Source organism: Oncorhynchus mykiss, chromosome 2 (genome assembly GCF_013265735.2).
Source record: "Oncorhynchus mykiss isolate Arlee chromosome 2, USDA_OmykA_1.1, whole genome shotgun sequence".
NCBI classification, from domain to species: Eukaryota; Metazoa; Chordata; class Actinopteri; order Salmoniformes; family Salmonidae; genus Oncorhynchus; species Oncorhynchus mykiss.
The window spans coordinates 49,171,967-49,192,448 of record NC_048566.1 but is presented as its reverse complement, the minus strand read 5'-3'; the positions used below and the strand labels follow the sequence as shown (position 1 = coordinate 49,192,448).

General features: G+C 41.9%; 1 protein-coding gene across 4 annotated transcripts in view; it reads left to right on the top strand.

Moving 5' to 3' along the window:
* Window positions 1-20,482, top strand: part of peak1 (pseudopodium-enriched atypical kinase 1) — a 260,615-nt gene that overhangs the window by 234,835 nt on the left and 5,298 nt on the right. For all 4 annotated transcript variants that reach the window (XM_036949921.1, XM_036949915.1, XM_021564336.2 and 1 more), the window contains one exon: window positions 4,937-5,688. In XM_036949921.1, coding sequence (XP_036805816.1) covers window positions 4,937-5,688 — 752 coding nt within the window. The remainder of the gene's footprint in view (window positions 1-4,936; window positions 5,689-20,482) is intronic.

Genomic DNA, 20,482 nt, shown 5'->3' with positions numbered 1-20,482 from the left:
TATACAGAAGATAGCCCTATTTGATAAAATACCAAGTCTGTATTATGGCAAGAACAGCTCAAATAAGCAAAGAGAAACAACTGTCTATCATTACTTTAAAACATGAAGGTCAGTCAATCCAGACAATTTCAAGAAAACCATCAAGCGCTATGATGAAACTGGCTCTCGTGTGGACCGCCACAGGAAAGAAAGAACCAGAGTTATCTCTGCTGCAGAGGAGAAGTTCATTGGAGTTACCAGCCTCAGAATCCGGCAATTAAATGCACAACAGATTGCAGCCCAAATAAATGCTTCACAGACACGTCTCATCATCGACTGTTTTGAGGAGATTGCGTGAATCAGGCCTTCACGGTCGAATTGCTGCAAAGAAACCACTACTAAAGGACACCACCAAGAAGAAGAGACTTGCTTGGGCCAAGAAATACGAGGAATGGACATTAGACTTGTGGAAATCTGTCCTTTCTTCTGATGAGTCCAAACTTGAGATTTTTGGTTCCAACTTTCATGTCTTTGTGACATGCAGAGTAGGTGAACGGTTGAGAAGGAGGTGTGATGCAGTGGAAGTGCTTTGCTGGTGACACGGTCTGTGATTTATTTAGAATTCAAGACATACTTAACCAGCAAGGCTACCACAGGATGGCGTATCGCTGCAGAATGCTGTCTGGTTTGAGCTTAGTTGGACACTCATTTGGACAATGACACAACCACACCTCCTGGCTGTGTGAGAGCAATTTGACCAAGATGGAGAGTGATGGCTGCATTTTTTAAATGTTTTATTTAACTTTTTTTTTAAACTTTTAACCTTTTTTTAAATGTTTTATTGAATTTTTTTATTGAACCTTTTATTTAACTAGGAGAGTCCGTTAAGAACAAATTCTTATTTACAATGACGGCCTTTTGGTTACTGGCCCAACGCTCTAACCACTAGGCTACCTGTTGTCCCGCATCAGATGACCTGGCCCCCACAATCACCCGACCTCAACCCAATTTAGATGGTTTGCGATAAGTTGGACTGGAGAGTGAAGGAAAAGCAGCCAACAAGTGCTCAATATATGTGGTAACTCCTGACAAGTTTCAGAAGAAAGTACTTTGTTTCTGACCATTTTGAGCCTGTAATCAAACCCACAAATGTTGATGCTCCAGATACTCAACAAGTCTAAAGGCCAGTTTTATTGCTTCTTTAGAAAAACAGTTTTCAGCTGTGCTAACAAAAGTTGCAAAAGGGTTTTCTAATGGTCAATTAGCATTTTATCATTAAAATGATAAACTTGGATTAGCTAACACGACTGTGTGATTGTCATAACTAACTGTTAAGTCCTGCAGTGTGAGAAGACAAGCATGGTGAGGGTGAAAAAAATATCTGTCTGACACACACACGCACACACACACACTTTAATACACAACACATACCAGATCTGCATGCACTGTTACAGGACTGCAAGTGTTTGCCTATACCACCCTCAGACCTGCCAACATGCACGCATTTTGTGTACCAACTACGCAATTCTCTGTCCATTTACGCACGTACCAGATCTGTATTAAAAGTTTTCAGAAATTAATTGGGCCTGATTCATTTTTTAAATTATTTTTAAACATTTTAATAAAAAATAAATCCACTGAGTAAATCTAACAGCCCGATTCTCGAGCTGCAACACACAGACATGTGCAGAGTTTGTGCCAACGGACATGGAGATTAACACATCATTATACTTACCCCGTGTCTGCCCCTCCTCCTGTTTGTTGTGGTGCTGACTTTGCTCACTGTCAGCTGTATGTAAGCACAACGAATCCCTTTTTGACTCCGTGTGTTGTGGAAAGGTAAACACTAATTGTTTCAAGCTAACATTAGAGAACATAAGATTGACATTCAGTGGGCTCTAAAGTGCCAGCAGTTCACATGCATTTGCTAGTGAAATAAATAAAATGTAAATACGAAAAATAACTGGTCGCATTTGTGCGAGTGTGACATACAGTTGAAGTCGGAAGTTTACGTACACCTTTTCCAAATACATTTAAACTCTGTTTTTCACAATTACTGACATTTAATCATAGGAAATTGTTACTGTCTTAGGTCAGTTAAGATCACCAATTTATTTTAAGAATGTGAAATGTCAGAATAGTAGTTGAGAGAATTATTTATTTCACCTTTTATTTCTTCCATCACATTCCCAGTGGGTCCGAAGTTTACATACACTCAATTAGTATTTGCTAGCGTTGCCTTTAAATTGTTTAACTTTGGGTCAAATATTTCAGGAAGCCTTCCACAAGCTTCCCACAATAAGTTGGGTGAATTTTGCCCATTCCTCCTGACAGAGCTGGTGTAACTGAGTCAGGTTTGTAGGCCTCCTTGCTCACACACGCTTTTCCAGTTCTGCCAACAAATTTTCTATAGGATTGAGGTCAGGGCTTTGTGATGGCCATTCCAATACCTTGACTTTGTTGTCCTTAAGCCATTTTGCCACAACTTTGGAAGTATGCTTGTCCATGCATTGTCCATTTGGAAGACCCATTTGCAACCAAGCTCTAACTTCTGATGTTTCTTCAATATAACCACATAATTTTCCTTCATGAAGCCATCTATTTTGTCTAGTGCATCAGTCCCTCCTGCAGCAAAGCACCCCCACAAGATGATGCTGCCACCCCCGCGCTTCATGGTTGGGATGGTGTTCTTCGGCTTGCAAGCATCCCCCTTTGTCCTCCAAAAATAACGATGGTCATTATGGCCAAACAGTTCTATTTTTGTTTCATCAGACCAGAGGACATTTCTCCAAAAAGTACCATCTTTGTCCCCATGTGCAGTTGCAAACCCTAGTCTGGCTTTTTCATGGCGGTTTTGGAGCATTGGCTTTTTCCTTGCTGAGCGGCCTTTCAGGTTATGTCGATATAAGACTCGTTTTACTGGAGATATGTGGATATTTTCGTTTTTCGTTTTTATTATGGATATGTTTATTTGTTACTGATGCTCTGCTTCAAACATCTGTTCTTATTAGGTCAGAGTTGAAATAAAAATGGATTGGGAATAAGATGTTTGTACATTTCGTACCTGAACAAATAACGTGTTATTTATTATATGTTTAATCAACAAAAAAATCATAAATGAAAGAATAATGTCCCTTTGTGTCTTTCTAACTAGATCTTGTTGGTGACTTTGACCATATGTGTAAATGGAATTCTGTCAAGAAAGAAAGTATTCCAACCTTTTATAGATCAGACTCACAAACAGCACGAGCATGCAGGGAAAGAAAACCCTGATTCGGGACACGTGCTATGTGCGCGAGTTGAACTCCTGCGTCTTGTACTCCTAAAAGGTTGGACAGGGTTGGCAGGTCTGCACCCTTCGCACATGCACCATCACACATAAACACACACACACACATTCACTCACATTCTCCTTTAAAATACATGCGTGCACACACACACACACCAGTGATTCATATAGCTAGGCATGGGCAATAGCAGAGCAATCTCTCCTGAGTTGGTGACGTAGACTCTCCAAGAAGCAGAATCCTCATGTCACCGTGCAGCTGGACCAGTGCAGTGTTATAGGACTAAATCTAGAAATAGGTCACTTAAAGCCATTTTTACTTTTGGCCTAGTACTGTGTCAATTGCACATATTTGTTGTCAGGCCAGCACACCTGATTCAACTGATCAAATGCTCAGTGTTTAACTTAGTTGAATCACATGGGTTAGTGCTGGGCTAAAACAAAACTATACTGCCCCTGGGGGAACAGGAACAGATTGAAACACTGCTTCTGTTCATTGATCTGAAAATCATTGGTGTGTGTGTGTGTGTGTGCGTGTGTGTGTACACGTTTCAGGAGGATTTTCCAAGTGAAAGTAGTAGCAAGAGCATTAGTGGCAGGGTCATTCATACATTTGGATTAGGCTAAAGATGGTTGTCTTTAGCAGGATTACAATGGATTTGCAAGGGAAAATGTTAAATACTGTTGTTTTCCTTTAAAAACAAATGTTGCCTCTTATTTCTATCTGATCCTCAGTGCTCATTTCTCCATATCTTGGTTCTTAGACAAGATGATGGATAGAGGCCTCCCAGTCTTGGACAGAATCTTACACGAGTGATAGAAGGCTTGCTTGATTCCCTTCAGGCGATATTCAGATCTTTGGTAGCCTATTTAGCATCTAAATGATAAGGCAGCCAAGAGTATTTTGGATTGGTGTGTACTAACAGATGTTTTCATTTTTAACATCTTGAAATCTCATTCAGTGTTTAATGACATTCCAGGCCTAACCAAAATGTCAAAGGAAGATGAGAAGGGATTCAGAACAAGGACAAGCCTACAACTTGTAATGTCTTACAATAATTTTTTTTTTTTTTTTTTTTTTTTTTTTTTTTACAGTTCCCTGAAGTGTATGCATCAAAGTCTACAATACACTTTCTCTGACGAGTGACACAATGGCTATTCTTAATGCTTTTTAATTCCCGTCACTCAAGCTGTGTGAGTTTTCTGTGGTCCTTTTCACCCTGACTGGGGACCCCCACCAAACCATCACTCTGGAGAAAAGCTTGAGGGATCTAGGGATTTCTGCCATGGTGGACAAAATTAGGGCACTGTTAACTAAAGCCCGCTGACAAAATCACTTTCCAAGTGCCTCCTTAAGCCTCTCTGAAAACCACTTGAGGAGAGATTTACTTTCGAACCACATGGTGGCTAGTTGGACAGACTTACTACCAGCTGTTCTGTTCTGGTTGGTGTCCTGAATTCGCCCCAGGACCTATCGCAGGGAGGAACTAGGCAGCATATGTAGCTACTGTACATGAGAACTAAAGAATGAGAATACTGTCAGAGGAATAGGGTTGTCGGATGTCTTAGGTTCTCTATACAGGCAAATCGTTTGACTCAATAACTTGGTGATGATGAACTGTTGATGATTGAAACGTGCGTTGTTGTTGTAATCTCTCTTTCCTTTCGCAGGTCAATCCAGAGCCAACATGATCCCGCTGAAGCACCCACGGAACATCAAGGCTTCGGATGACACCCTGGCCGACTTGGACGAGGAGGCCTCCAAAGCCACTCCACCCCCGCTGCCCAAGAAGTCGGTAGCCCGCCCCAGTACAGAGACCTCCAGCCTGGGAAAGGAGCTCCCTCTGAGGCCCAAGCGTGAGGCGAAACCCGGGGGTACCAACCTGAGCGTAGCCAACCCCCTGTACGACCTGGACTCCACCTGGGAGACGGGCAGCCACAGCTCCTCGCTCAGCTCCGAGGCCCGCGCTCATGACCAGGAGAGTGGGGACTCCCTGGAGAGACCTGTGGTGGCCGTCAACAAGGGCCGAGGGGCCAACAGCCTGTCGTGCCTGGCCTCGGCCCCCAGCGCCACCACGGGGAGGGAGCGACGGGGCTGCCACAGTGCAGAGTCCCTGGCGGGTAAGGCCCGGACCACGGCCAGGGTGGACAGCAAACCCCAGAGGCAGGCCCTCTACAATGGCATGGACAGCTGGGAGGAGGTGGTGGGTCGCATCCGGGGGCTGCACACGGACACGTTGAGGAAGCTGGCGGGGAAGTGCGAGGACCGCTTTATGGCCGGGCAGAAGGACCACCTGCGCTTTGGCACAGACAGCTGGTCGCACTTCAGGCTGACCACAGGGAAGCCCTGCTGCGAAGCCGGAGACTCTGTTTACTACACTGCCTCCTATGCCAAGGATCCGTTGGTCAACTACGCCATCAAGGTATGACCAAAAGGTTTCAAAAGGGAGGCCTTTGCACTCTAAGTAGTAGTAATAAAATAATTTCATATTCCTGAGTGATTTATTTTGAGATCAAAATAAATATTGTGAGATCTCTTTGAGCTTCAAGAGAGCAGCTTTATTTAAGTTAAATAGTTTTTAATAAATAAATATATATATATTTAATCTTCACTTATTCATGAAAACTCTTCTAAATAATCTAGTTTAAGCCTGTTGGGCACTGAGTCCTGCGTGTCTCTGTTTGCCATGGCTTGGAAGTCACCAGCTCTGTCCTCTCTCAACTACCTTCCCGCTGAAGTGAATTTCTTAGCTTTGAAAATAAAATATTACCAAGGGAATAATTGTATTATAGTAACTATCACATAGCACTCAGTGAAAGACATGCTCTGGAACTTTGACAACTAGTAAGTATTTTTTAACCTCCCGCTTTGATCTGAGTGTGTCAATGTGTAGTTCATACATGCATCATCTATACTGAACAACATTTTTAACGCTACATGCAGCCATTTCAACGCTACATGCAGCCATTTCAACGATTTTACTGAGTTACAGTTCATATAAGGAAATCAGTCAATTGAAATACATTTGTTAGGCCCTAATCTATGGATTTCACATGACTGGGCAGGGGCGCAGCCAATCAGAATGAGTTTTTCCCCACAAAATGGCTTTATTACAGACAGAAATACACCTCAGTTTCATCGGGTGTCTGGTCTCAGACGATCCCACAGGTGAAGAAGCCGTATTTGGAAGTCCTGGGCTGGCGTAGTTACAAGTGGTCTGGGGTTGTGAGGCCAGTTGGACGTACTGCCAAATTCTCTAAAATGACGTTGGAGGCAGCTTATGGTAGAGAAATTAACATTCAATTCTCTGGCAACAACTCAGGTGGACATTCCTACAGTCTGCATGCCAATCGCACGCTCCCTCAAAATTTGAGACATCTGTGGCATTGTGTTGTGTGACAAAACTTCACATTTAAAGTGGCCTTTTATTGTCCCCAGCACAAGGTGCACCTGTGTAATGATCCTGCTGTTTAATCAGCGTCTTGATATGCCACCCCTGTCAGGTGGATGGATTATCTTGGCAAATGAGAAATGTTCACACACACAGGGATGTAAACACATTTGTGCACAAAATTTGAGAGAAATAATATTTTTGTGCGTATGGAAAAATTCTGGGATCTTTTATTTCATCTCATGAAACATGGGACCAACACTTTACAACCACTAGAGCAGTGTTTCCCAAACTCGGTCCTCAGGATACCAAGCGGTGCACGTTTAGTGTTTTTTCCCCCGAACACTACACAACTGATTCAAATGATCACAGCTTGATGATTAGTCGATTATTTGAATCAGCTGTGTTGTGTTAGGGCAGAAACCCAAATGAAACCCCAAATTCTTTCTAAAAATGGCTACATTAGCGTGTTTGTGTGTGGGCTGCCTGCCAGATGGGAACTGAATATAAGCATGGAGCTGGGGATACAGTGCCTTCAGAAGGTATTCACACTTTTCCCACATTGTGTAATGTTACAGACTGAATGCAAAATAATTAAAAGTTGAAATGTCTTGAATCAATAAGTATTTAACCCCTTTGTTATGGCAAGCCTAAATAAGTTCAGGAATAAACATTTGCTTAACAAGTCACATAATACGTTGCGTGGACTCTGTGTGCAATAACAGTGTTTAACATTATGTTTTAATGACCAACTCATCGCTGTACCCCATACAATTATCAAACACAGATACAACCACAAAGACCAGGGATGTTTTCCAATCCCCCGCAAAGGGCACCTATTGATATATTTGTAAAAAAAACATTTTTTTTAAAGAAGCAAATGTTGACCATGGTGAAGTTAGTAATAACAGTTTGGATGGTGTATCAATACAACCAGTCACTACAAAGATACAGGCGTCCTTCCTAACTCAGTTGCCGGAGAGGAAGGAAACCGCTCAGGGATGTCACCATTGAGGCCAATGGTGACTTTAAAACACTTACAGAGTTTAATGGCTGTGATTGGAGAACACGGAGGATGGATCAACAGCATTGTAGTTACTCCACAATTACTGACCTGAAATGACAGAGTGAAAAGAAGGAAGTCTGCACAGGATAAAAATATGACAAAACGTGCATGATGTTTACGATAAGGCACCACAGTAATACTGCCAGTATGAGAATACTTTCTGAAGGCTCGTAGCGGCTGCATTATTTACGTGGCAGAAAAACACTCAGCGCTCCACAAAGCACTTCAAAGCCTTCTCTCCACGTTAAGGGCCAGGCTCAAGAGAAGGAGTGGTTTTCCCGGGCGATTTCCCTGAGAAATAAGACAAACAAGAGCATCCACATGCAGTCATAATAGCCTAGCGACCCAATTAAAAAAGTTTCCACCCTCCATAATATCAATGTGCCCCAGTTGTGTGCAGGAAGATAGCGCTCTCTGCTCCCTCAACACATCAACAAAATAGATCTGTTTATGCATTTGAGTCATGACTATTTAACAGTGTGTTTATTATTCGCAGTCAGTCAGCTTTTCACAGATTTGCAGGAGCGCGTCATATCTCCAAGGTTTTTGGAAAGCAATTTCTATTTCAAGGTTAGGCTTCTGATAGCTCTATACTTGATACCAATTCAATGCATTTCAATTGAACTTCCTTTGGGAAAAATCACTCAGTTCCATTCAAGTCCATTTTTTGAATTAATTCAACTAGGCAAATCAAATTCAAATTGAATGTCAATGCAGTATGCATTTATGATAATAAATTGATACCAACCCTGGTTTGTTATTTAGCCTTATTCTCGCAGAGAAGTGTACCATGAACAGTGTGACTATTTCTAGCATTGAATCACTTCACAGTTCAAACAACCCTGTGGGTGCAAAGAAACTGTCACACTGACTCTCATCAACTCATAAGAAAAGTGATGAGGAAAGTAAGGAAATAAAGGAAATAAAGCTCTAGGCTATATAGAACTGTCAGGGTCACTCATACCTATTATTTTCAGTTCAAAGGAAGGACAACGAATGCCTATTACCATTTAGATGAAGTTGTTGTATGTCCATTCTGTTTTAGTTTAGTCATCAGTGTGCACTTCTAGATTTGTTGTCCTGTTTCCCAAGTAGGCAAACTTTCAGACAAACTTTGATTTGCCCAAAATAGCCACAACATGAATTTGTTATTGTAATAACCATCCAGTAACAGCTCACCAATATGAAATACAACTATAGTACAACTGAAAGCCCAAGGGTTATGCTGTCCTATATTTCTCCCTGTTTAGACCATTGCATGGCAAATGGTCCAGAAACAAAGGACAATGCCCAAGGACTAGTCAGGCCTTCCCCCTCTGAGCAGCCAAAATGTATCTCTGTTACAATATCTAGAGGACTGACTGATAGATACCAACCAAGGATACTATATAATTATCCTTTATAAAACTTGTTCACTGAGAATAACTCTAATGCAGTCTATATGGATGTATGATCTCTGTGGTAACTGTTATCTGAGGATAACTCTGATGCTGTCTATATGGATGTATGATCTCTGTGGTAACTGTTCTCTGAGGATAACTCTGATGCTGTCTATATGGATGTATGATCTCTGTGATAACTGTTCTCTGAGGATAACTGATGCTGTCTATATGGATGTATGATCTCTGTGGTAACTGTTCACTAGGGATAACTCTGATGCTGTCTATATGGATGTATGATCTCTGTGGTAACTGTTCTCTGAGGATAACTGATGCTGTCTATATGGACGTATGATCTCTGTGGTAACAGTTCTCTGAGGATAACTGATGCTGGCTATATGGATGTATAATCTCTGTGGTAACTGTTCACTAGGGATAACTCTGAATCTGTCTATATGGATGTATGATCTCTGTGGTAACTGTTATCTGAGGATAACTCTGATGCTGTCTATATGGATGTATGATCTCTGTGGTAACTGTTCTCTGAGGATAACTTTGATGCTGTCTATATGGATGTATGATCTCTGTGGTAACTGTTCTCTGAGGATAACTCTGATGCTGTCTATATGGATGTATGATCTCTGTGGTAACTGTTCTCTGAGGATAACTCTGATGCTGTCTATATGGATGTATGATCTCTGTGGTAACTGTTATCTGAGGATAACTCTGATGCTGTCTATATGGATGTATGATCTCTGTGGTAACTGTTCTCTGAGGATAACTCTGATGCTGTCTATATGGATGTTTGATCTCTGTGGTAACTGTTCACTAGGGATAACTCTGAATCTGTCTATATGGATGTATGATCTCTGTGGTAACTGTTATCTGAGGATAACTCTGATGCTGTCTATATGGATTTATGATCTCTGTAGTTACTGTTCTCTGAGGATAACTCTGATGTTATCTATATGGATGTATGATCTCTGTGGTAACTGTTCACTAGGGATAACTGATGTTATCTATATTGATGGATGATCTCTGTGGTAACTGTTCGAGGGATAACTCTGATGTTATCTATATGGATGTATGATCTCTGTGGTAGCTGTTTTCTGAGGATAACTCTGATGCTGTCTATATGGATGGATGATCTCTGTGCTAACTTGAATCTGGACAGGGTGAACTCTAAATTTCTCTGAGGTTTTATTGTCCTCAGGATTTCTGTTTTATTTACATTGGTCTAATCCCACACACAAGCTCTTAAATGATGTGGCCCTCTGTTGAGATAGGGCCTGGGAGTGTTTAGGTTACTGTAAACGTGGCATCGTTTGATTGGTGAATGGGGGTTGGTTTTGGGTTGAGAGGTTACAGTTTCAGATGTTATAATTGGGATGAAATGCCCTTTTCTCTCTATTATTCTGTGTCCAGTTAATGGAGGAAGGTTGTATGATCAATTCTCATTTCCTAGGCCTCTGGCCTAGTAGGGATCTCTTTGTCCATGCTTTGACTTCCAAGTTAACCTTACGATCAATATGCCTAGAATTATGCTTTGTTAATGTCAGTATTGCCTTGTTTAAGAGTATTCCTTTTATATGAATCCATTCATTTGACAAAGTAATTAAATACACTTGTATGTAGAATTCCATTCTCAGACGTTGCCTATTACTGTAACTCAGCTGTAGTGATCTTACATATTACTAAATCATCTTTCTGCAGTCAGATAAACCTTTTATAAGCTAATTGCTTCGTCTTATTACTAGCCGCATGTGAGGCATTTATAATATCATATATACATGTCAAATGAATGATTGTCTCAGTCAGAGAATGTGGCCTGTTGGAGATTGGCTGCTCCCTGTGTTCTATGTGCTTTGATCAAAGTGGGGAGAATGAGAGCGACAGTGAGCTGCACATGGTGTCACTGGGGGTTATGAGAAGAGAAGCGCTCCCACCAATGCCTGTGACAGCGGGTACTCTCCTCTCCCAGCTTTGCACAAGATGATGACATGAACAATGATGCACATCTGAAGAAAGGGATGAGACATAGAGAATCTCTCTCTCTCTCTAGCTTGCTCTCTCTTTCTCTGGACCTTCCCTGTGGATTTAGAGAGAGAGCAAAACATTTTTTGACTGAAGTTACAGAAATCTGTTTTTCACAATCTGACAGTGCTCTATCAGGGCTTCTTCAAAAAAACAATAATATGTTGATCGTGGACCCTTAGAGGAAATTCTATTTCTTGCAAAGTTTTGTAAAGTTCTGGTTTTGGATTTGGTTAATGCATATTGTATGAGGTGTGTGACGCCTCTGTACTTTAGTCTAGTGCATTCACAAAAGTCCTAAGCCATTGCAGGATCTATAGCATAAAAATACATCAAAATACAAAAACCCTGAAGCTCAAGGCAAAACTAAAGAATGAATCTAGAGGTCGAAAGAAATGCACATCTGTTTAGGTGAGGTGCTGGCTAGCGGAGTAGAACACTGACAAAGAAGAGGAGAGTCTCACACTCTAGGAGCTCAGATGCAATAATGTTATAACCTAATATCCAATGTTTCAACAGACAAGCTGTCTTCGTCAGGGTATAATGACAAACACTGCGGTTCACTAGTTTATATAGTGTCAAAGGACACACACACAGGTGTCTGTAATCATGGCTGGCTGTGGCCTGATATCATTGGTTAATTCTCAGATGTAAAAATAACGTACCAAAAACATGGATGGGATAGCATACGATTTATAGATACAATTTAGCAACATAAGCCTACAGACATTTACAATAGCAAAATCACAATCACAAGAATGGCTTCAGATCGAAGTCTACGTTGAGAGCGAGAGAAGCAAGGGTCTTTAAATTAAGATCCAGGCAGCCTCTCGTTTTAACAATAAATAGTCTCCCTCTCCTAGGGAGGGTGACATGTTCGATGCCGATATAACGTAGGGGTCGAAATCGAGTGGTTTACTTCCAAGAAGTTGGCCGCAACTGGATAAGTCGAGTTTTTGCACCAAATGGTGCTACGATGCTCCGAGACTCGTACTTTTAATTCACACTTTGTTTTACCCACATCATTTTTTACCACAAGGACAAGTTATAGAAAAAAGTAGTAGCCTGATCTTGTTTGAACCACGTAGTTTATTGTTTGAATAACTTAGTATCTCTTTCAAATGACTGAATTGTTCTTGTGTCTAATTATGCCTCATTTGTTATGCAGCTTGTCAGACCGCGATGCCTGCAGCCATCCGTTGATATGACAGTTCTTTGACAGCCTAAAACAGTGCTGCTTTTGAATGCCCGAGTGTATAAGTAGGCAAGTGTGGCGCGAGGAGCAGAGCATCATTTCACCTCCAATTTTGCTCTGGTAATGCTCAGCCACAAGCTCTGGGCATGCTCTGCCTGGCATTTATCATTTCCTTTATCACTATTATTTTCACTAGGCCTATTCAGTTGTCATTATTTAGCCTACCCCACCCACAGTAGCCTATATATAGTTTATATTCTACTTTCTACGATACGTGGAGGTTTTAGATAGGCAATACATAGGCTACTGTAAAATATATATTGTTTTTTCTTGGAATAGAAACACCATAATATAAATACATTTTAATGAAGCTAAAATATCTCAAATAAATCCTAAATAATAAAGGCCAGTATCAGCTTCTTTTCATGAATTAAAGGGAATAAATTATATCAAGCTGCAGCGATCAAATGATTTGCGCACAGCAAACACCAACAGGCTTCACATGTGCATTGAGCGTGGGAAATGCTCGCTACAAATGAAATATTATACTTATTATAAAGACAGAAAAATGCACATGTAAAAGCTTGATTACATAAAGGAATATTAGTGGGAATACAGCCATAATATAAACAAGAGAAAGGAGAATGGAATATATTTAAAAAGATAAACATTGAAAAATACGTTGATGAAGCAGCCGCCGTGTGTGGATGCTATTTCTCAAAATCTATTACTTTTAAGTAGGGACCGGCACAGAGTCCAGTAGGACAGTCTCACATGGCTGCAGAGTAAGTAGGGACCGGCACAGAGTCCAGTAGGACAGTCTCACATGGCTGCAGAGTAAGTAGGGACCGGCACAGAGTCCAGTAGGACAGTCTCACATGGCTGCAGAGTAAGTAGGGACCGGCACAGAGTCCAGTAGGACAGTCTCACATGGCTGCAGAGTAAGTAGGGACCGGCACAGAGTCCAGTAGGACAGTCTCACATGGCTGCAGAGTAAGTAGGGACCGGCACAGAGTCCAGTAGGACAGTCTCACATGGCTGCAGAGTAAGTAGGGACCGGCACAGAGTCCAGTAGGACAGTCTCACATGGCTGCAGAGTAAGTAGGGACCGGCACTGAGTCCAGTAGGACAGTCTCACATGGCTGCAGAGTAAGTAGGGACCGGCACTGAGTCCAGTAGGACAGTCTCACATGGCTGCAGAGTAAGTAGGGACCGGCACAGAGTCCAGTAGGACAGTCTCACATGGCTGCAGAGTAAGTAGGGACCGGCACAGAGTCCAGTAGGACAGTCTCACATGGCTGCAGAGTAAGTAGGGACCGGCACTGAGTCCAGTAGGACAGTCTCACATGGCTGCAGAGTAAGTAGGGACCGGCACTGAGTCCAGTAGGACAGTCTCACATGGCTGCAGAGTAAGTAGGGACCGGCACAGAGTCCAGTAGGACAGTCTCACATGGCTGCAGAGTAAGTAGGGACCGGCACAGAGTCCAGTAGGACAGTCTCACATGGCTGCAGAGTAAGTAGGGACCGGCACAGAGTCCAGTAGGACAGTCTCACATGGCTGCAGAGTAAGTAGGGACCGGCACTGAGTCCAGTAGGACAGTCTCACATGGCTGCAGAGTAAGTAGGGACCGGCACAGAGTCCAGTAGGACAGTCTCACATGGCTGCAGAGTAAGTAGGGACCGGCACTGAGTCCAGTAGGACAGTCTCACATGGCAGCAGAGTAAGTAGGGACCGGCACAGAGTCCAGTAGGACAGTCTCACATGGCTGCAGAGTAAGTAGGGACCGGCACAGAGTCCAGTAGGACAGTCTCACATGGCTGCAGAGTAAGTAGGGACCGGCACAGAGTCCAGTAGGACAGTCTCACATGGCTGCAGAGTAAGTAGGGACCGGCACAGAGTCCAGTAGGACAGTCTCACATGGCTGCAGAGTAAGTAGGGACCGGCACTGAGTCCAGTAGGACAGTCTCACATGGCTGCAGAGTAAGTAGGGACCGGCACAGAGTCCAGTAGGACAGTCTCACATGGCTGCAGAGTAAGTAGGGACCGGGACTGAGTCCAGTAGGACAGTCTCACATGGCTGCAGAGTAAGTAGGGACCGGCACAGAGTCCAGTAGGACAGTCTCACATGGCTGCAGAGTAAGTAGGGACCGGCACAGAGTCCAGTAGGACAGTCTCACATGGCTGCAGAGTAAGTAGGGACCGGCACAGAGTCCAGTAGGACAGTCTCACATGGCTGCAGAGTAAGTAGGGACCGGCACAGAGTCCAGTAGGACAGTCTCACATGGCTGCAGAGTAAGTAGGGACCGGCACAGAGTCCAGTAGGATAGTCTCAAATGGCTACAGAGTAAGTAGGGACCGGCACAGAGTCCAGTAGGACAGTCTCAAATGGCTACAGAGTAAGTAGGGACCGGCACAGAGTCCAGTAGGACAGTCTCACATGGCTACAGAGTAGAGGTCGACCGACCTCGATACCGATTATTGGAGGACCAAAACAGCCAATACCGATTAATCGGCCGATTTTAAAAATATATATATAATAATAATGTTTTTTTTTTTTTTTATAATAATAATATTTGTAATAATGACAATTACAACAACACTGAATTAACACTTATTTTTACTTAATATAACACTTAATATAATACATCAATAAAATCAATTTAGCCTCAAGTAGATAATGAAACATGTTCAATTTGGTTTAAATAATGCAAAAACAAAGTGTTGGAGAAGAATGTAAAAGTGCAATACAGTGGGGCAAAAAAGTAGGTAGTCAGCCACCAATTGTGCAAGAAAAAAAAATCCAGAAAATCACATTGTAGGATTTTATGGTGGAATTATGTGAATGAGGCCCGACCCACGTCTTTTTCACTCAGAGTTAACGGAAATGAATTCAACACAGTCGAGTAACAATACTACGTGATTTGAAAATATTTATTGAATCAAATATTAATTTGATAAGGCAAAGCTAAAAAAAATATTGATTTTAATGCATCCTCGAAGGAGCACTTGAGAGAGAGAACCATGCATAATGGATGGATTTGGCGGACGGATTGCTAAATAAATCCTTGCATTGCAGGGATCAACTTGCTGTGGCAGTTTTGTAGCCTCTTGCAGTATTAATATAAATGATTACTACCTTGCTATTCTGTGCAGACTGACACAAACTGATTTAGGCCATTTCGAACACTTCAAGCTACTATGAGTCAAAAGCCACCAACAGGGCAAAAAAATGTCAGAGGTGTGCACAGATTATTTTGACAGTAATATTGTATAGAGTTTTATTAGCAGGAAGAAGTTTAACTAATGTCTAAATGTGGGGTCTTTGGTAAACAAAAGTGCTTTCAGAAAGTATTCACACCCCATGACTTTTTCCACATTTTGTTGTGTTACAGTCTGAATTTAAAATGGATTACATTGAGATTTTTTTTCACTGGCCTACATACAATACCATATAATGTCAAAGTGGAATAATGTTTTTAAAAATATGCATAAGTTAACCATTTTTATAAGCTGAAATGTCTTTAGTCCGTACATATTCAACCCCTTTTTATGGCAAGCCTAAATACCTCACCTCTGTACCCCACACATACAATTATCTGTAAGGTCCCTCAGTCGAGCAGTGAATTTCAAACACAGATTCAACCATAAAGACCAGGGGGAAAAAAAAGCAGACATCAAACATCCCTTTGAGCATGGTGAAGTTATTAATTACACTTTGGATGGTGTATCAATACACCCAGTCACTACAAAAATACAGGCGTCCTTCCTAACTCAGTTGCTGGAGAGGAAGGAAACCGCTCAGGGGTTTCACCATGAGGCCAGTGGTGACTTTAAAACAGAGAGTTTAATGGCTGTGATAGGAAAAAACTGAGGACGGGTCAACAACATTGTAGTTAATCCACAATACTAACAGAATACAAATATTCTAAAACAAGGCATTACTGCAAAAGAATGTGGCAAAGCAATTAACCTTTTGTCCTGAATACAAAGTTTTATGTTTTGGAAGAAAACCAAAATATGTACCACTCTCCATATTTGTATGCATAGTGGTGGCTGCATCATGTTATGGGTATGCTTGTAATTGTTCAAGACTGGGGAGTTTTTCAAGATAAAAAAAGAAATGCTATGGAGCAATGCAAAGGCAAAATCTTAGAGGAAAACCTGGTTCAGTCTGCTTTCCACCAGACTCTGGGAGATTAATTCACCTTTAAGCAGGAGCATAACCTAAAATACAAGGCCAGATCTACACTAGAGTTGCTTACCAAGAAGACAGTGAAAGTTCCTGAGTGGCCGCGTTAGATTTTCAAGCAGATTTTAATCAAAACTCTATGGCAAGACCTGAAAATAGCTGTGTAGCAATGATCAATAACCAATTTGTCAGAGCTTGAAGAATTAAAAAAAAAAAAATATTGGGCAAATGTTGCATAATCCAGGTGTGGAAAGCTCTTAGAGGCTTACCCAAAGAGACTCTGAGCTGTTATTGCTGCTAAAGGTGATTCTATGTATTGACTCAGGACGTTGAATACTTATCTAATCAAGATATATTAGTGTTTTATTCCTATTTTGTTTTACAAATGTTAGCATTTCTCTTCCACTTTTACATTAGAGAATTTTGTGTAGATCGTTGACCAAAAACTAAACAAAAGTGGAAAAAGTCAAAGGGTTTCAATGCTTTCTGGGAATATTTACCAATCAGGGCATATGAAGCCATTCAGAATTCTTAATGCCTTCTGATAAACCTGGTCTGATATTACAATTCGCAAAATAATATTTGTCCCTTAGGGGTTTTAGATAATTAAACTGTATTTTAGGGACTGCAGATTACTGCCGTGGAGCTGTTTTTATGCACCAATAATCTGACAGGCTGAATTAAAAGAATAGTGATAAAGAAAATAAAAAATGCTAGGCAGAGCATGCCCAGAGCGGAGAGAGGCACTGCATCTCAGTACTAGAGGCGTCACTACAAACACCCTGGTTCGAATCCAGACTGTATCACAACCGGCTGTGATTGGGAGTCCCATAGCGCAGCACACAATTGGCCCAGCATCGTCCGGGTTTGGCAGGTGTTAGGCCATCATTGGTCAATAAGAATTTGTTCTTAACTGACTTCCCTAGTTAAATAACGGTTAAATAAATTTAAAAAATGCTCTGCTCCACACTCGCCTACTCAAAAGCAGCCCTGCTTTAGGCTATCTAAAAACTGGGCTTCCGTATTAATATCTTTGTGTATCATGACTGAAATACTGTGCCAGTCTACACACCAGAATGGCTTTCCAAGATGTGTTGAGTGTTCCTGAATGGTCCAGTCTCCATCCTAACTTGTATCTGCTTTAAAAAAAAATCAGAGATAAGGCTTGAATATCGCTGTCCATCAATGAATCCTAACCAAATTTACTGAGCTTGAGCAATTTTGACAAAACAATGGATATACAGTGCATTCTGAAAGTATTCAGATCCCTTCACCTTTTCCACATTTTGTTACGTTACAGCCTTATTCTAAAATGTAATAAATTGTTGTTTTCCCTCAACAAGCTACACACAATACCCCATAATGACAAATCAAAAATATGTTTTTGAAGTATTTGCAAATGTATTAAAAATAAAAACCAAAATCACATTTACATAAGTATTCAAACCCTTTGAAGCACCTTTGGCAATGATTATATTATCAAGTCTTGGTTATGACGCTACAAGTTTGGCACACCTGTATTTGGGGAGTTTCTCCCATTCTTCTCTGTAGATCCTCTCAAGATCTGTCAGGCTGGATGGGGAGCATTGCTGCACAGCTATTTCCAGGTCTCTCCAGAGATCTTCGATTGGGTTCAAGTCTGTGCTCTGGCTGGGCAACTCAAGGACATTCAGACACTTTTCCCGAAGCCACTCCTGCGTTGTCTTGGCTGTGTGCTTAGGGTCGTTGTCCTGTTGGAAGGTGAACCTTCGCCCCAGTCTGACGTTCTGAACGCTCTGGAGCAGGTTTTCATCAAAGATATCTCTGTACTTTGTGTCATTCATCTTTCTCTTGGGGCCTCCAGAGTGGCGCAGCGCATACGGCTTCACTACAGATCCGGGTTCAATCCCAGGCTGTGTCGCAACCGGCCGTGACCGGGAGACCCATGAGACGGCGCACAATTGGCCCAGCGTCGTCCGGGTTAGGGGAGGGTTTGGCTGGCCGGGATGTCCTTGTCCATTCGCGTTGTAGCAACTCCTGTGGCGGGTCGGGCACATACACACTGACATGGTCATCAGTTGTACGTAGTTTCCTCCATTCCAGCCATTGGTGTGGCTGTCTTCCGGGTTAAGCGAGCAGTGTGTCAAGAAGTAGTGCGGCTTGGCAAGGTTGTGTTTTGGAGGACACATGCCTCTCGACCTTCGCCTCTCCCGAATCCGTACGGGAGTTGCAGCAACTGTAACCACCAATTTGGATATCACGAAATTGGGGAGAAAAAGGGGTAAAAGTTACAATTTTTTTTTATCTTTCCCTCGATCCTGACTAATCTCCCAGTCCCTGCGACTGAAAAATATCCCCACAGCATGATGCTGCCACCACCAAGCTTCACCGTAGGGTGGTACCCCAGACGTGACGCTTGGCATTCGGCATTCAGTCCAAAGAGTTCAATCTTTGTTTCATCAGACCAGAGAATCTTGTTTCTCATGGTCTGAGAGTCTTTAAGTGCCTTTTGGCAAACTCCAAGTTGCCTGTTGTGCCTTTTACTGAGGAGTGGCTTCCGTCTGGCCACTCTCCCATAAAGGCCTGATTGGTGGAGTGCTGCAGAGATTATTGTCCTTCTTGAACGTTCTCCCATCTCCACAGAGGAACTCTGTCAGAATGACCATTGGGTTCTTGGTCACCTCCCTGACTAAGGCCCTTCTCCCTCGATTGCTCAGTTTGGACGGGTGGCCAGCTCTAGGATGAGTCTCTGTGGTTTTAAACTTGTTCCGTTTAAGAATGGTGGAAGCCACTGTGTTTTTGGGGACCTTCAATGCTGCAGAAATGTTTTGGTACCCTTCCCAGTTCTGTGCCTCGACACAATCCTGTCTCGGAGCTCTACGGACAATTCCTCCGACCTCGTGGCTTGGGTTTTGCACTGTCAACTGTGGGACCTTATATGGACAGGTGTGTGCCTTACCAAATCAATTGCATTTACCATAGGTGACTCCAATCAAGTTGTAGAAACACATCACGGGTGATCAATGGAAACAGAATGCACCTGAGCTCAATTTCGAGTCTGAATACTTATGTAAATAAAGTATTCATGTTTTTTATTTTTAATGCATTTGCAAAAATGTCTAAAACCTGTTTGTCATTTTGGTGTATTGTGTGTAGGTTGATTAGGGGAAAAAATATTTAATCAATTTTAGAATAAGGCTGTAACGTAGCAAAATGTGGAGAAAGGGAAGGGTCTGAATACTTTCTGAATGCACTGTATGTTGCGCTAAGAGTTGTAGAAAGTTGGTAGAATCTTAATAAAAATTATTCACAGCTGTAATGGCTGCCAAAGGTGCGGGACAGTTGAGCTAACGTGGGCTAATGTGATTAGCATGAGGTTGTAAGTAACAAGAACATTTCCCAGGACATAGACATATCTGATATTGGCAGAAAGCTTAAATTCTTGTTAATCTAACAGCACTGTCCAATTTACAGTAGATATTACAGTGAAAGAATACCATGCTATTGTTTGAGGAGATTGCACAGTTATGAACTTGAAAATGTATTAATAAACCAATTGGGCACATTTGGGCAGTCTTGATACAACATTTTGAACAGATGGTTCATTGAATCAGTCTAAATACACTGCTCCCATCTAGTGGCCAAAATCTGAATTGCGCCTAGGCTAGAATAATACATTATGGCCTTTCTCTTGCATTTCAAAAATGATGGAATTATCTTTTACCATATCTAATGTGTTATATTCTCCTACATTAATTTAACATTTCCACAAACTTCAGTGTTTCCTTTCAAATGGTATCGAGAATATGCATATCCTTGCTTCAGGTCCTGAGCTACAGGCAGTTAGATTTGGGTATGTCATTTTAGGTGAACATTTAAAAAAAGGGGCGTATCCTTAAGAGTGTCAGGGGTGTGAAGACATACGCAATTTATATGATTTTTCTTTCATTTTGAAAATGCGGAGTACGTTGTGTAGATTGAT